This window comes from Dromaius novaehollandiae, chromosome 16 (assembly GCF_036370855.1).
Source record: "Dromaius novaehollandiae isolate bDroNov1 chromosome 16, bDroNov1.hap1, whole genome shotgun sequence".
In the NCBI taxonomy this organism is placed as follows: Eukaryota; Metazoa; Chordata; class Aves; order Casuariiformes; family Dromaiidae; genus Dromaius; species Dromaius novaehollandiae.
The window spans coordinates 8359651-8376195 of record NC_088113.1 but is presented as its reverse complement, the minus strand read 5'-3'; the positions used below and the strand labels follow the sequence as shown (position 1 = coordinate 8376195).

General features: G+C 43.3%; 2 protein-coding genes across 2 annotated transcripts in view; both read right to left on the bottom strand.

Moving 5' to 3' along the window:
- PPP1R16B (protein phosphatase 1 regulatory subunit 16B) overlaps positions 1-3783 on the bottom strand; it is a 93331-nt gene extending 89548 nt beyond the window's left edge. Inside the window, exons 1-2 of the mRNA XM_026093056.2 lie at positions 3340-3783; positions 541-608 (exon numbers count right to left, since the gene is read on the bottom strand). The gene's annotated coding sequence lies outside the window, so the exon portion shown is untranslated. The remainder of the gene's footprint in view (positions 1-540; positions 609-3339) is intronic.
- A 987-nt stretch (positions 3784-4770) lies between these two features.
- ACTR5 (actin related protein 5) lies at positions 4771-15834 on the bottom strand. The gene is made up of 9 exons (XM_026093053.2): positions 15404-15834; positions 14302-14531; positions 12942-13111; positions 11653-11870; positions 11060-11242; positions 8383-8505; positions 7653-7792; positions 6881-7013; positions 4771-5406 (listed from the first exon to the last, which is right to left on the bottom strand). Exons 1-9 carry the CDS (start codon positions 15791-15793, stop codon positions 5149-5151), a joined length of 1845 nt encoding a protein of 614 aa, XP_025948838.2. The 5' UTR covers positions 15794-15834; the 3' UTR covers positions 4771-5148.
- Between the last annotated feature and the right edge of the window lie 711 nt (positions 15835-16545).

Here is a 16545-nt window from a genome sequence, read left to right as displayed (position 1 = left end):
AGTTTAAAAGCTGCATATTCTGACAGCGGAGGTATCCTGTCTCATTTCTTCTGGATGCTAGTAGCTCAGATGCTTTCTAAAGGTATCTCTCCTCTGGAATTCATTTGACCAAGGTCTGAATAGAGCCACACTTATTTCCTTGCTTGCTGTAAACCTCATTTGTCCAGCCAGACCTACTGAGAGCAGCACACCGAGCTTCCACCAGGGATTAGGTTCCTCTTAACAACCTGACTATGGCCTACCAGAAATGCAGGAACCTGCATGCCTTCACAGAATCTCCTTGGCAACACAAAAGATGCTTTTCCCCATCAGTAAAAGGCATTTATTTCCTAACAAAGGAAGAAGCTCCTTGGTACTTCATCTAAGTCCTGAAACAAGCAAAAAGCTTAAGAAATCCTGTCCTGCTTGAAAACAGGAATATTAAAGGCAAAAAAAAGAGTCCAAGTCAGACCATAAATCTGGCTTGTCACATATTCTGACAGTGATCAGTAGCAATCAATTTAAATGAGAGAAAGAATATGTGTATAAAGTGGTTCTTACCATACTGTGTTGTTCTTTCAGCTTCAGGAAGTACATTATTTAAAGATCTTCCAGTTGCTTATGGCCACCTGTGCATTAAGCATAGATACATCTACTACCTGTGATTTTGTCTGACACCCCCCAACCCCCCAATCCCTTTTTAGCCTTCCCACTGCTCTCCAGTAGTCTTCTGTAGTAACTGCACACTGTTCCACTATTAGCATGAAGACTCATCGCTTCATTTTTAGTTTAATTTTGCTGTTACAAGAGCTTGGGCACAGAACCAAGGTCTAAGCAAACAGCCACAGCTTGTCATGAGATGACAACAAATTCCAGTCTCCCGATTCTTAGTGCAGTACTCATTATGGTCTCTGTTGCATTATGAAATGGAAACAAACTCAACTGCTCAAAAAGAGGCGGGGGGGGGGGGGAGATCTCTACAGGCATAAGAAGTAATAGAATAATAATTTAAAAAACACCCTTGAAATATGACACTTTGCTGCCCTAAGAGCTAGGGCCGGGCTTATGTGAAGAACAGGGAGAACAAAAGCTATGCATCAACTAATCGTAGAAAACTGAGCATCTGAAAAGAGGGAGCAAGAAACAGCCTAAAGAACATCCAGCAAAACCTGCTGGATAAGCAGGAGTTTGAGTCATTTAGGACTGAGAAGCTTCACTGAAGTTGATGTTTAGGAACTGGCTCACTATCTGCAAAATAGCAGTGAGGATGAATAATGGGAATCAGAACAGCTGCTCTAAGCCTGATACATTCAACTGGGGTGGAAATCCCACCATATGACTCTGGGGATAATGTTAAATCCATTACAACATTCTCCCCTTCCCTGCTCATCCTATACAAGCTTCAAAACTTCTGGTTTATGACTGGCTGCTACAGGATCATTGCAGGCTGTCTCTGAAGGGATAATCCTAAATTTTAAGTGACAGTTCATGGGCATCTTCTCTTTCTTCTGAAATGCTGTCTTACACAGCACATTAAGTATTTCAGAGATTAATAACTGGAGCAAAGAGTTCTAATCTTGGTGTCCTAGTGGAGATTTAGCAAAGAACTGTTAGTGTTTGAAGTCGCTATGGCACAGGAAATGTAAGAAGCCTTGAAGACCAGAAGCAAACCTAGTATGCAGCTCAAACGCAAATCTGGGACATTAAACACATGATCTGTGTTTAGTCTCCAGGGCTTCTCACTGACGTGATGTTTCCACTCAGAACAGATCTTAGGGACCCTGTGAAAGAAAGGTGGAACCCAGTTTGAGCTCTCTTTTAGATTAAATAGACTGAGCTCACTAAGTCTGTTAAATTACAACCTGTACTTTTGTATTCTTTGACCTGAATTAGGCGATAAGTGAATTGTATAATAAGGTTACAGGCTGCTTTGAGGACCAAACGTGAGCCACTTGTCCATCTCTGAACTGACAGTTGTATTTTGTCAGCTTGCAGGACGCATCTTGTGAGGATAAACATCCTAAAGATTAAGGCTGCTTACATAGCAACTTAATCAATAGCAGCCCTATGATCATTGGCAAAGGCCCTCAGAGCATCAGTTAAATTTTCCTGTCCACAGATTCCCTCCCCTCCCCGTAAAGTTTTTTCATTGTTACAGTTCCTCCTGCTGCTCCTCACATAATCAAGAACCCCAATAAAAAAGAGCCAGATAGGAGACTTATCGGCTTCTTATCATCTCAGGTGGCATAAGTCAGCTCTCAGAAGGAAATATTCCAAACTCCCTAAGGCTTGTGTGCGCCCTATTCCAATTATAAGGAATAGAAAATAGGCATCCAAATTCTTCACGGGGCTATGAGAAAACCTTACCACACAAGCATCACAGCAGTGTTTTATGAGACTTTTAGCCAGCTCTACTGCCAAAAGTGACACCGCTGCCGCCTACTGCCCTCCTACCCAACACTCATTCCACTTTTTTGTGCCAGCACTAATACTCATGCAGCTCCACAGCAAACATATCAGAGAACTGAATTCAATTGGATAAAATGAATCCCGTTCTGCAACGTTCATGCTAAGTCAAGTAATTAAGTGATGACCAATATATTTAGAACAGCCTGTGACTGTGAACATTTTGTCCAAGTTCATTAGTTACTGTAGTTATTGTGGGGATAAAGTGACAAATCAACAGCTAATATTTGGGAGATTATAAGACTATGCTTCCTTGAAGCTGTTTAAGCACCTGATCTGGCACCTCTGTACTGCATTGGGTAGCTCTGCTTGGAATTAATACAAGTAAAACAGTTGGAATGGTTTGGCCAAACATTTAAAAGTAGCGTAACTACCTATCACAGATACCCTTTTAAGTTTTCTTTCTGGAATGGTTTCATGCACAACACGCTTTTACCTAATTGGCTACCATAAGCATTAAAACAATTTCTGTATCTTGAATGTTGTCTCTCACAATAGCCAAAGGTGTGTCAAAAATGGCTTGAATAGCAATGGAGTATCAAATATTCTACTCCAGTTCACTGACACAAATTCAGATCAGAAAGGATGCTTAGCTGGGGTGCAACATTATTGCACTTTAGTATGGCATGGTTTTCCACGTTCTTTAACGCCCATAAAATTGTATTACCAATCTTGAAAACTGGTATGCCTTGAGGCATCCAGATATAGGATTAACAGTCCAAGTCTGAGCTTATCTGAAGACAGTTAGCTGCCTTTTCTACCTCCTCTATTACCCAGATAGCCAATCAGGACCAGGCTGAAGCTCCATTTAGGCCTGCATCCTATCTCAGAGTCACCAGAGCCAGATGCTTTAGGAACCATATGAGAAGAAAGCAGATATGTAACAATACTCACCTCAAACACTCTTTGAAGAACATGTGACCACAGGACTTCCTATGCACAGGTGATATCCTAACGAGTAATAGCCCTAGCATATTCTTCTAATAGTAGGTCTGGGTATCATTTTGAATCCAAAAAATATGTATAATCGCATCCTGTGGCGACAAACCCCTCACTTCATCATCAACAAGTCTCTCATATTCTTCGTTTTGAACCTGCAGCATAACTTATCTTGATGCCCTGCAGCTTTTAGAAGACAGTAAGCCATCACTTGTTCACTGTTTTTATACCAATTAGGATTTGGATATTTTCCCACAGTCTTATCTTTTCCAGCCTAATGGTTTACAGCTCTTACAAAACCAATGGAGTCAGCTTAGGTTTCAATTCAGCAGTTAGTATTGATTATTCCTTTGTAGAAGCAAGTGTGTTGTTCACTGTGAGAACTGAATTTCCAATCAAATTTAAGCTGGAGTACGTTGTGCAGCAGGAGAGGGGCCCAGCCGCAAACCTGCATTTTGCAGCAACCTAAAGTTATTTACCATATACATGCTTATTGCTGTACTCTTTAAACTGAAACATAAGTCCATGATAAAGCACAAAGAGAGAGAGTTTGTTTTACTCTTAAAACAACTCATAATGATGGTCTGTTCTGCTTTTAGTCAGACTGCAAACTGAATTTAAACATTATCTATTTAGTCAAAAGGTAAATTTGCTGACCTCTTTAACCCTCAACCCTCTGGAGCTTCTGTTAACCCTGGCTGCATTGGTGTTGGCACTCATCATCACATTGTGATACCACATTGGGGTCATCAGGCGTCTTCTGGTAAGGGAGCATCAGTCTCCTCTCATTTCCCAGCCTTGCTAAAATAAAGCTGACACTGATGGTTTCAAGGGAACAAGCAAAGGTGTCTGCAGTGGAGGAAGCCAATGGATTGTGCATTACAAGGTACTAATTACAGATTAGCCCTAGAAAGCCCACTAACCTGGAGATATCCCCAGCCAACTCTTTCAAACAGCAATACAGAAGAGTCCCACCAGTCAAGAGCTCCTCAGTTCAGCCACCACTCTCGCAAAACCTAAGGACTGTACAGGAACTGGAAATCCTTCCAGACTGTGCTTTATGAAGGGTTCTTCCCTTATAGTTGGACAATGCTTTATGTGAGCAGGTCTCCAGTTTCAAACAGGACATCATTTCACTGTCAGAAAGTATCTTAAATCCCACCACTGATTCTGCAGTGGTTCAGCAGAAAGTGCATAGCAGGGAGGAAATCAAACAAGATGCGAGTCAAAGCAGCCTCGGAAGGAAACGCACAGATCAGCCCATCTCTGGTCTCCAGCAGCGCGGCGTGTTCTGACAAACGCCCACAGTAACGAGCAAGGGAGACGCCTGCTGGACTGACTGGCTTGATACAAGCCCAGTCTTTGGATCATACAACAAGAACAGTATAAAACCAGTATGTTTTAATTAAAAAGAAAAAAGAAAAAAATTTTAAACATACCCTTAAAAAAAACCTGAGTGAAAGTTTATGAGAAAAGATTGCGTTCAATGGAATGTACTTCTGCTGTGTTCCTTCTTGCCGATATGTACTCGTGTTACACGTGGGCAACAAGTGCTATGACTACACCAACTGATGCCCCAGAGCCTTTGGGCACTTTTTCCTCCCCATTTAGGTGACCAGATGATCTCATCTTTTATGCTCTCTGACTAGCCAGCAAGGCTAGGCTGAGGCTTATGCTCTATGCACAGCTCATTCTGCAGAGTAGCAGTTCTTCCCTTCTTTGCACTGTTATCTCCCCAGGAGAGTATGTGACAAAGGCTCAGCGCTACGCTTGCTCGCAGGGATTGCCTGTGCTGGATGCCAGCGCTCTGCTAGGTGCTAATGCCTCAGTTGTCCGTGGGGCTTGCTTTGGAAGGCGAATGGGAACGTAGACATTTGAAGCGCAGTGTTCTTTGAGGTACTCTCCCCCTTTTTCTTCATAGTCTTTCCTGGTTATCCAGCCTTCTTCACGGGTCATGTATTCCACTGCCCAATCCCTAGCCCCATACCAGGCATCTAAAATGGGACTGGAAGCAAGATGAACCTGGATGGAAGAAAGACACAAGGGGATCTCTGTCAATGTAGCAGAACACCAATCTGTTTCAGAACTAAACACAAGAGAGAAAAGTCCTTTTTTTATCCCGATTAGAATATTACATAGTGCAAATCACTAATTTCAGAAATTTGAGCTCATCATTCAGTGCTTTTGAAATAATCTGAGGAGAAAGGTTTGAAAGGGTTTGAAGCGTGTTCACCTAGACACCAATTTTCTGTGAGCCTGCTCAGTTTCTGTGGATTGACAAAACATGTGGGTGTATCATATTCAAAACAAACAGTGCTCACAACTGGAAGTGAAGGCTGGAAGAGTTGGTGGTGATGCAAAACAAGTTTCAAGCACACCAGCAAAACTGCCTGGGACTGGAGTAGCAGGGAGGAATACTGCAGGCTAAGAAATAGCAGCATGTGGGAAAAGACCATGCATGCTCCCTTTCCACTGGCAGAGATTCATATTTCCATTTAAAATGTTCCTATTGCTGCTGCATGAAGTGTTTTCCTGGTCTAGCTCTGGGATTACTATGCTAGGCACCACGCAAGTGCCATATGTGATAACTGTGAAGTGACAGACTGCTGATGGGAGCACACTGTGGACCATATTTAACGAAAAGAAGGAAGCTCTTAATCAGTTACAAGCAGCAACATTAGAAGCAGAAGAAAATGAGAGGCCCACAAACATATGCTCAAAAACAGGAAGTGACATCCTTCCTGAAACTACTAACTGTATGGTTGTAACTTCCTATCAGTTTCTATCAGTCATGTGGGGCCCAAAGGCTACATGCACTCACTTTGGAAAGAAACAGCTGTGGAATCACAAGACTGTATTCACACTCATCTTTCTCATGGTCTGTAAACTATTTTGCTATTCAGGAAGGCAGCAGATTTGGAGAGAAAACCTATAAGCTCGTTTCAGAACGGCAAGGAAGGTTCTTGCAAGTCTCATTATAAATACGTCGCAAGCCCTTCCTTCATTGCTGCTTTTTTATTAGCAAGCATAATACAGAGGAACACATGGTTGGAAGATACCCACTGAATCTCTTTTGCTACCATCCCAGGTAATCATTACATATAATAAATCCTACATGTAATTCTTTTTTTTAAGGGAGTTCAGTTTCTCCCAGCAACTACTCCTACCAAAGACTGCTTGTTCCAAACAGTAACTGTCCTATCATAAGAAATCAATCTGCAAATTTCCAGCCAAGCATACTTGCTTGTGCTTCCATGGTCCTTCAGCTGAAGCAGCTTTTCATCTTCCAAGAAGTTCACCCTATTTCCTCTAACGTATTTAGAGAGAGCAACTGTATCCTTGCTTACCCTTCATTTTGTCAGGTCAAAAAAGCTGTTTTCAGTCTCCTGTCACTCCCATGCTCTAAGTACACCCACTCTGTAACTCACCCAATCTGAAATACTTTAGAATATGGATGAACAGATTGTTCATGTGGAAGTCTCATCAATGCACATACCTGAAAAGATGACTGGAATGGCCTCATTTCAAGGAGTTCTTTCTGGACTCTGGCTTTCAATCCAGGGTACATTGCATTTCCACCAGTGAGAAAAACATTCTGGACAAGAACAGCCTGTTGCTCCTTTGGATACCTGCAGAGGACAAAAACCCCCATCACTTTCATCTTTTTCAAGTGCCTCACTCCAATGAATTGAACAGCTATGCAGAATACTGATATTTGTCTTCAAGAATTACTTTGAGAAATCCCTTTCACTTCCCTAATATCAAGCCCTGTGTTAATTTTTTGTCTTGAAATTCAGTGGGGTGGCAGAAGAAAATCCTTAAAACACTTTGAATTGTGCCCTATAAATCAATAGTTCTATAGAGCTCGCATTTTCTGAAAAGAAGCATTCCATCTCATATGTTCACACAATTTGGTGGGTGAGTTTATTCTAATGTCAAGTTGCCTGGAAGTAGTTGTCCAGTGAGCGTGCCTATATCATAAGTCACAAAATGTCACCACAAATTTTGGTCTCAAAAACAGACTCTGCCAACTTATTGCTTCAAGGGATTCGAGGGTTTGTTGTTCCTATCTGTAGACAAGCAGAGGTTTACATGTGGTTTCCAGAACACAAATACATCTAACCTGCAATGCTTGAGCCCATCAAAAATGACTATTCAAATATATTTTCTCAAGTTGCTACCAAGCAAGCAGCATTGCAAAAGCTAAAAATCAAAATAAAATTAGCTTGTTTGAAGTAAACGAGTGCCAAGTAACTTTGGAAACTCACCTCTCAAGGACATATTGCATGGTTTCTGCTATTCCTGCCTGGTCTTCTCCTATCAGGGAAGGCTGGAAGACAATCTCTGGAGCCCTGATCCTCTCAGTGCCAAGAAAAAGCTGGTGGTACTCTGCCAGGTTAAACACGGGCTTTAAAAAGTATGAGATTGAAAAGCAATAGAAAGTTAAGTTAAAGAATAGTAGTGTTCTAGAAAACACTCTCCTCATTCACCTCCCAAGCATTTCCATTTGCTCAATAAACTTTATTCTAGCAGGCAGCTGATAGCATTACATACAAGGCTATCATCTATGCAAGGCATGCAGAAACTTTAAGTCAGCCTTAAGCTAAGTTTCCAAACAGTTCCATACAAAAGAGATCATAATGCACTCTCAGACAAAGGGCCATGTTGCAAAAGGTTTTTAAGAGAAGGTTTCGAAAGACTAAGGAAGCCAGACATGCTATGCTTTACTGTGTCTGCTGCCACCCAGTTCTAAGGCTCTACTTCACAAGTTGACAAGTTCACAAGTGAGGCCTCTTGGTGGGATACTGGGCTATGGATCACACACAAAAACATTCTAGCAGAACTTTTACTCCAAAACATCAGGTAAGCTTCTCTCCTCATAATGCACTGTTCAGAGGATCTCTTCCAAGAGTACATTTGGAGTCTGCTAGCAGACTAGCTAGCTAGACAACCAGAAAGCAGCGTCTCTGGCACAAGGTGTAGATACAGAAATCAAACCTGCACTGTAGCAACAGGCTTCTCAACTTCAGGCTGTTCCTCAGCAAACAAAGGCTCAAACTCATTAATGCTTTCCACATCCTCCAGTGACTGTTCACTGCCTAATGGATCCAAATCGGGGGTCTGGAAACAGAAACAGGGAAGACATTATTTGAAGTAGGTTAGCTCTGATGGGCTAGGCATACGTGTGACTGCAATTCTGGTGATACATGTGGAAATTCAGTCCTGATACCTGAACCTTCAGCTCTTTTGCATGCTTGAAGCAGAACACATGCTCTTCTCCAGCACTGAAGAGAGAATCAAAGCAGTGAACAACTTATAAAACAGAAATTAAGAAATACATATACTCAAAGCAAAAACCCCAAAACAAACAAACAAAAAAACACCACACACAAAACCCCCAAACTCACTTCCAGTAATTTATCATGATGCCTTTTCAGAAATTAAAGCCTTAGTCAAAAAGCTACCAGGATACTAAGCCAGCCATGTCCTAAATATAACAACATATTAAAACTTATTAAAATAGCTTTTTAAGTTGGTTAAAGCCTGGTGCATTTCCAGCACTTCTAACTGCTCTATAATTACCATTTAATTCCCTACCTTGCTCGCGTGGGTCTGGAAAACAAATATTTGCTAGCTACAAAGCCGACACACAGCGCTCGACAGTTGCCTAGTTTCAGCTGCCTGGCATTACTACATGGGATGTACTAAAAAATCCCTTAAATTTTACACAGACATAAAGGTGCCCCAAAGCTCCTTCCCGAAGGAAAGCGTCACTCAAGATCCCAGAGTACTACTGTGAAATGAGAGCAATTCTTAAGTTACCTTGTTTATTTCAGCTTTAGTAACAAAATCCAAAGATTTGTTTTTGTAATTTAAAAATAAAACATTCATAGTAATATTTAGCAAGCAATATGGGGAGGAGACAAAACTCCCACATTTCAAAAGATTCTGAAGTATCTAGAGTGTGCTCACTTAAAACAAGCAACTACTCAAATCCAAATTCTAAGGAGCGCTCATTGTTAGAGCAAACTAACAGTAGTTATCTCCAACATTTATGTTTTTTTTACTCCCCTTCTTTTTATGTCTTAGAAAAACCCTAGCAACAGAAAGAAATGTAGAACTTGGTTGAAGAACTGGCGCAAAACCTAGGACAACATTTTGAGCTTTTACTCTCTATTACACAGCCACAACAAGACAGACTATCTTCATGAGTGAATTCTGTGATAATTGTATGCTTTCTCACAAAGCCTAGACCAAACAGAAAGGCTCGCTGATTCATTGCAAGGTCTGAGACAATACCTAGCAAACAAAAGGAGTATGGGATCCAAAATGGACATGTCTAAACTTAGGCACAAGCATTGGGCAAAATTATAAGAAACTGTCTTTCAGTTACTTCTTTCTGGAGTATTTTCTTTTGACAGAAGGCAGGAAGATGCCTTATCACAATGATAAATCCAGGGTCTGCCCCAACCTTGCCAACCCCATTGTCCTTGTTCTTACACAAAGCGTCCCGATAAGGGTAGGCAAAACAGAACGCAGAAGATATTGGCACACCTGCTAGTTTTGGCTACATCTCAAGTCCCACAAGAACCGTGAGAATTTCTACATCTAGCACCGCTTTCCTCTGTACTTCATTTTCCTGTTTCCCTCTCTACCTTTCCCTGAACAGAGTTTGACTTAACTAGTAAAAGCTTTATCTTACATGCCTTGTAACAAATTCTATAAATTAGCCTTTCATTGTTATAAAAAGGAAAATAAAGCGTGCTGCTCAATTGCACCTAAAAGATAGCCAAAATGAGGCAAGAGTTAGGTGATCCCCATACAAATCTCTCCATATGAAAGGGAAGAACAGGAAGGAAGACACTGTTGGGGAAGGAGGGGAACTTAATAGGTTCTCCAAAATCTTTAATAAGAGACTACAGATTTTTAAAGGATCATTGTTTGCCCTAGGATCATAACAACTTTAGGTTTAACTATTTAAAACTCAGTATCATTTAACTGTCGGACAATTGAAAAAAAATTTTTTGATGTACCAAGTCCACTTATTTCATCAAAACTAATGCAGAAGCAGAGTTAGAGGTTGGTTTGAATAATGAAGGAATTATTAGGTGTCACATTTAATTTCATTGTGAAAGTTAGGTGTCACATTTAAAACCCTCTAAGCAAGTCAACCTTAAGTAAGGATTCTGGCTAGCATATACTGCCAGGGATAAGCACAAAGGAAAGCAGTGTTATCTTTTGACCGGTCTTGCCCATTAGGCTAATTTCCTTTTTCCTAACCTCTCAAAGATGCACAAAAAATTTGTTAGGAAAATTAATTTCATATAACTGCGCATTTTAACAAATGTCAGGAAGCCTAGAGATTACGCTCAGATTTATACAAAACACAAAATGAGATCAAAATAGAAGAAATGTCCCAGAGCACTGTGCAAACAGCACAGAAGGGGTTACTGATTTCAGGCATATGCTACAAAATCAACACCATAACTTTCTGTAACTGCACAGAGATCTGGCAATGGGAGGAATAAGAGTCAAATTAACAAGGAGTTGCGGTGTGTTACAGGAAAACCTGGGTTCATTAATAGAGTCATCTGAAGGGGCACATTTTCAGGCACAGAAACTTAACTCCCTCAGAGATAATAACAACCGGATTAACTTGGCGACAATGTTATACCTCTGGTTTGCTGTCCACAACATCCACTTCAATATTGACTTCTGCCTGTAGGATTTTCTGCTTTGTTTGTTCAATTGCCAGACTCAGTTTGTTGATGTAAGACTGAAGTTCTTCTGCAGAGTCCATGTTCAGCTCCACCAAAGCTTTGTGAAATTGATCCATTTGGCCATCTTCTAGAAGTTCCTACAGACAGGTAACAACTAGTTGGGATGAACAGTACAGGGTAATCAGCTCTGTGTGAAACATTAAAGACACTCTGCCTTCACTACTAAATATTACAGACGTGCACACTTTAGCAGCATTCAAAATACTTCACAACAGAAGTACTGTTCAGAACCTCCAAGCATCCTCTGCATGAATAATCTTTCCCTTTTATGATGCAAGTAACCATAAAAAGCCCATATGACCTCAGAAAACAGCTGGGACAGTCATAGCTTATTTACAGTGACCACAGCAGCAGATAGCTGTGACATAAGAAGACAGCTGGGACAGTCAGTTTCTTTACAGCAATCTATGACCTCTCGGATAAGGCTCTGAGGGCAGCCTGACCCCCTCCCAAAAGATAACACAGAAAATTGCATTGTCATGATTACCTGTACATAGAGCAGCCTGTCAAGCCTCTCTTGGTCAAGTTGCAGCTTCTCTTCTCGACGACGCGCGTTTAGTTCTTGAAGACGACGTAACTGCTGCTGCCGTCTCTCCTGCTTTTCCTCCGATGTCAGAGTGCTGCCCAGGAGTTTGTTCGAGAAAGGCAGCTGCATCTTGTGCATGTTGTTCTCATAGTACTCAGGTGACCGCCACTTTTGTAGCTCTGAACGTTTTGAAAATAAAATAACTGTTTTTCCAGGCTGAAAAGGATGATTTTTATCTTGTAAGCATTCCATACTGAAAGTTCACACTTTAAAGAAAGAAGGGAACAGCCTAGTCTAGGATTCTGCCCACCTCTTGCAACTCTTGACAACTGTCCCCCATAGTTAGCTCCCCCCTCAGAGCATTACCTTCTAACCACACACAGTGCAAACGATTCTTAGTGCTCTGATCTCCAAAATGAAGGAAACACAAAGGACCAAGAAGTGCGAAGTGCACACTAACGTCTCCTCTGCCCACAGTAAGGGAGACTCCTCATACATTCTTAAGGACTTCCGCACACTCTCAGAGAAAAATATTTTGTTCTTTGAATACTATTTTATGTGTGACAGATTTCAGGAAAAAAAGTTCTTTGGAAACTACTTAGAATGACATTTACCACAGTAATTTTAAAACTTGTTTAACTGACACCAAGAAAAAACATTAGATGTGTTCTCTGCAGTTTTGAAAATCTTAAAACCAATATGCTAGGGGTACAGAAGAACAGAGGGGAAAAAAAAAAAAAAAAAAACACACATGGTCAGAAGCAGAAATCATCCTGCCAATGTTTTGCTGGAAGTAGAGAATAAAACAATTAATAGAATAAATTTGACTTTAAAACATTTTCATTCGAAATAATCCCAGTTATCATTCACAGAGGTATTTGAACTAATACAGAGAGGGGTTTTTTTAATTTCGTTTTATTTCTAGCTAAATGATATATTCTTCATTTTATGACATCTGAAACTGTTGTCAAGCTCTTCCTGTGAAGTTGATTACTGGAAAAAAAAAAAAAGCTATAAAGCAAGCAGTATTTTAGCAGTCAGAGCTACATATACGTGTGTGTGTGTGTGTGTGTGTGTGTGTGTGTGTGTGTGTGTGTGTGTGTGTGTGTATATCTACATAGAGATATATATGTATAGTAGCAGCCAGTATATTTCAGCCAGAATCTCAGCCAACCTGAGAACAAGGTGAGTAGAGGACAGAATTGAGCTTGGGTTAGTGTTACCTAGTGACAAATTACAGCTGTTTTTACCTTCTATATAGTCCTCTGCAATGTAGCTATGCTCATGCAGTATTTCCTCCATGCGGCTGAGAGTGATGGCAGCAAAATGACCCGGGTATTTCAGCTGAAGGAGGCGTTGGAGATATACAGCAGCTTGACACCCTCCAAGATTAATACGTTTGCAGTTTTTAGCATCCAACCTGAAAACCCAAGAGAGAGAACTGAGGCTGGAAAGACTCACAAGTTCAGGGTAAAACAGACCTTCTGCTTTATTCAGTATTATTTAATTTCTCATACGATCAAGTGGAGAGAGGGATATTCCCACTACCACAGAAGTATTTCAAAAGGCATTTACAAGAAGTTCTAACATCCCTGCTCCCCTCAGACAACAACCATCAGCACTGCTTTGCTTTTTGCAGATATTTCTTCAAAGGCTCTGAGGAAAAAGACAAAAACAAAAAACAAAACAAGGGGGAAGGGGAGGATGGGAGGAGGAATAATGAGGGATTTGATTTCCTCTGCAAACCAGTAAAGATTTAGCCAGGATTTCCCATTACCTCTGGAAACACTATCAGATAACAAGACTTTTAATTAAGACTTAAAACTGTAAACTGATAGGCTCTGTCTATTTTACTAAAGCTTAATAAGGACAAAGTTTAGAGAAACTTGAGTCTAAGTCTCAAAGAACTTGTCAGTAGCATATGGAACACAAAACTAACACCATAAAAAGATGTTGCGTGTCACTGTGAATTATTTTATGCAAGATTTATGACCAGCTTGGGACTCCATGGCCGTAGAGATGAAGTAATTCTGGCTACAGCAAGGAAAATGCTTTGTTCCATTTCAGTAAGTGAAGCGACAGTTAGTAAAGCCAAAAATCAGTCCCTCTTACCTACGTGACATTTCACAATTAGCCAGGTACAACACTAGAAAAGTTGAAGCAACTGCCAGATAACACAAAGCCATTTCCTGCAGTAAGGATTTCAGAAAGGGTAGACCAATGCAGCAGCCTAATCAGAATGACAAAAGCCTTATAAGGACTGCACAGATCTCACTTTCTTTTGTCCCCAAAACTGCATTAAAGCATAATACATGTTTTCCACGTTTGATCTTATCCGAGGCACACAGCCTCTTTAAATTTTTTGAAATCTGGATCTAAGAATAGTAACTAAAAAAGCAATATGCACAAGGACAGCACTACTTCAATTCAAATTCAGTAGGAGTTAGCAAGAGCTGCATACCTAGTTCTTCTCTTCAGTATAAATTAAGACCTGATAAGAGCTCACATTGCAGAAGCCAGAACACCAAATGCTAAAGGAATAGGTATCTTCATCACTAAAAAGTTCATGACAGAGTAGGAAAAGCTGCACTTAAGACACCAAGAACTCACCTGCCTTCTAAGACTGGCAAAATATGCGTACACTGGTAACCCGAAGATATTACCAAACCACTGCAGGGCCAGTTCTGCCTTCTGTTGTGGTAAAAGCTGTACAAGCTGTCTACGCCATAGGATACTTTTGGAACTTGGTAACATTCGAAGAGGAGCTCTGACATCATTTGCCTTGAATACAGAGGATTGCACACTGCTTCTGTCAAAACAATTGGATGATCGACACAACCCTGTAAGAGACACAAGGCAGGGGGGAAGGGAAGAGAGCGTATGAAGAGAAAAATCCAGGGATACTCATCCTTGTCTCTACTTCTAAATGTCAGCAACAACTCCCCAAAACAGCAGCAAGGAAGTGCTGTACATGCAGACTACTAAGTGAGCAAGTTAAATGACATCTAGTGTTTAAGCCTTGCCTATGGCAGGATTTCCAACATTAACTTGATCAGGAAAGAAACTCCTATGGGGAGAGAAGAATGGCTTTTTAGAAGCATTTGCAGACCATAAAAAACATAAGTAACTGACCTACGCAATGAGGAAACTAAATGCAGCAGAAAACTGCTGGAAGTTTAGTTCAGTCTCAGGTAAAGCCTCCAAACTGATATTGCCATGTGGACAGAAGGCTTCAAAGTCTGAAGAGCAACTCTCAATGCAACTCTCAATGCAGCTGGATATACAAAATGTGTGGCAATGAGCGCTGATTACACCATTAGTGGGAATGCTATGCAAAATGGTCAAGTTTTGATCTCTCTCTCGGCAACTAAGTCTAGATGCCGACTCTTGGTGAAAGCCTGACAGCAGGCTCCTCTGCAGCCCCCTCGTCGTGCAACAGCACCCTGCTCTCGCTTCACAGCCAAGGGTTTTGAGCACAACGCGTGAGGTGCTTCGAGGGGAGCGGGCTCGCAGCAGGGCTGAGGCCTCAGGCAGCCCCTGCTCGGGGCGCGCTGCTCCAGCAGGGCCTTGTCCAGCTGTGCCCGCAGCGAGGGAGCACCGCAGCCTCCCTGGGCAACCCGTAAAGCTCGAGGCGATGCCAGACTCCCTAAAGACACGTAACCCAGCCTGAAACTGCTTCTGCGGGCAGCCCCAGGGCCAGGCCGGGCGGTACCTGGGAGGCGACGCCGAGGCGCTGGAAGACGTGGTCGAGGAGGAGCTCCTGCAGCTCCAGCTGGACGGGCACGTTGCGGTCGAAGGGTGAGCGCAGCAGCCAGCGCAGCGGCTCGGGGCTGCCCAGGTCGTTGCCCACCTGCGTCTCGGCGCCGGCCCCGCCGCGGGCCCCGCGGCTGCGCGCCGCCAGCGAGCGGAACCGCAGCAGCGGCTCGGCGGGCACCGCGGGGTCGGGGCAAGCCCAGCCCGCCCGCGTCTGGAAGGAGCCGTTGTCGATCACCAGCGGCACCGGCTGCGGCGTCCGCACGGCCGCGCCGGGCTCCAGCACCGGGTCCGGGGCCCAGCGGGCGTCGCGGAAGGCGAACACCCGCCCCGCCGCCGGCGCCGCCATCTCGCGCGCTGCGCGGCGCCTCCGGCCGGCAACGCGAGCCCGGAACTGAAGTTCCGCGGGGAGGCGGGCGGGCGGGCGGGCGCCCCTGGCGGCGCTTGTTCGCAAGCGAGCGAGAGACGAGGCCGCTGTGTCAATGCTCGGTTGTCTCGTTTATTCCCCCACCACCCCCCGGGTTGTTTGGGCCAGGTGGGGCCCAGTGGGGGCGGTGGGGGCGCCCGGGTTTAATCCTTCCTGCCCAGGTTAGGCCCTGCGATGGCGGCGGGGGTGCCTCGGCCGGCGGCAGGGCCCCACCAGGCCACTCGGCCGCGCGGAGGGCAGGGGAGTTACGAGGCGCCCGTGAGCGTGGCGTGAGGGTGCTTAGCTGCAAGCAGGGGCCCAAACAGCTTCCGAGCGGTTGGCCCCGGCCTCACTGGCCCTCGAGCGGCCTGGCTATGCTGTCGGGGTGCTGCAGGCTGTGGCTCGCTGCCCCCCTTGAGGCACGCAGCGGTGGCGTGGCTTGCTGCTTACCGTGGTGGCTGGAGCCTTGCTGGCCGCCTCGCGCTAAGCTTTTGTTGCCCGCAAGAGCTGTGTGACTGTGCTGCTTTGTGGCCTTCTTGTTCCTCCCTCGCAGCTGCCAGGGTTAACAGCAAGAAAGCAAAACCTGCGATGTTCCATCGAAGCAAGTGATTTTCAGTATTTAATAAATGCCATCCAAGATTGCGATAGTCACTCTACAGGGAAGGTTTGAAACTGTCTGTGTCTTGAGAAAGTTA

Bases quoted from the DNA above. Each gene is read 5' to 3' on its own strand.
- ACTR5 (XM_026093053.2), bottom strand. From the start codon at position 15,793: ATGGCGGCGCCGGCGGCGGGGCGGGTGTTCGCCTTCCGCGACGCCCGC. The intron at 8,506-11,059 runs GTATAACATTGT...TTCTGTTTCCAG, and splicing joins TTGTGGACAGCAAACCAGAG to ACCCCCGATTTGGATCCATT. The intron at 7,793-8,382 runs GTTTGATTTCTG...TACTTTTTAAAG, and splicing joins AGCCTGTTGCTACAGTGCAG to CCCGTGTTTAACCTGGCAGA.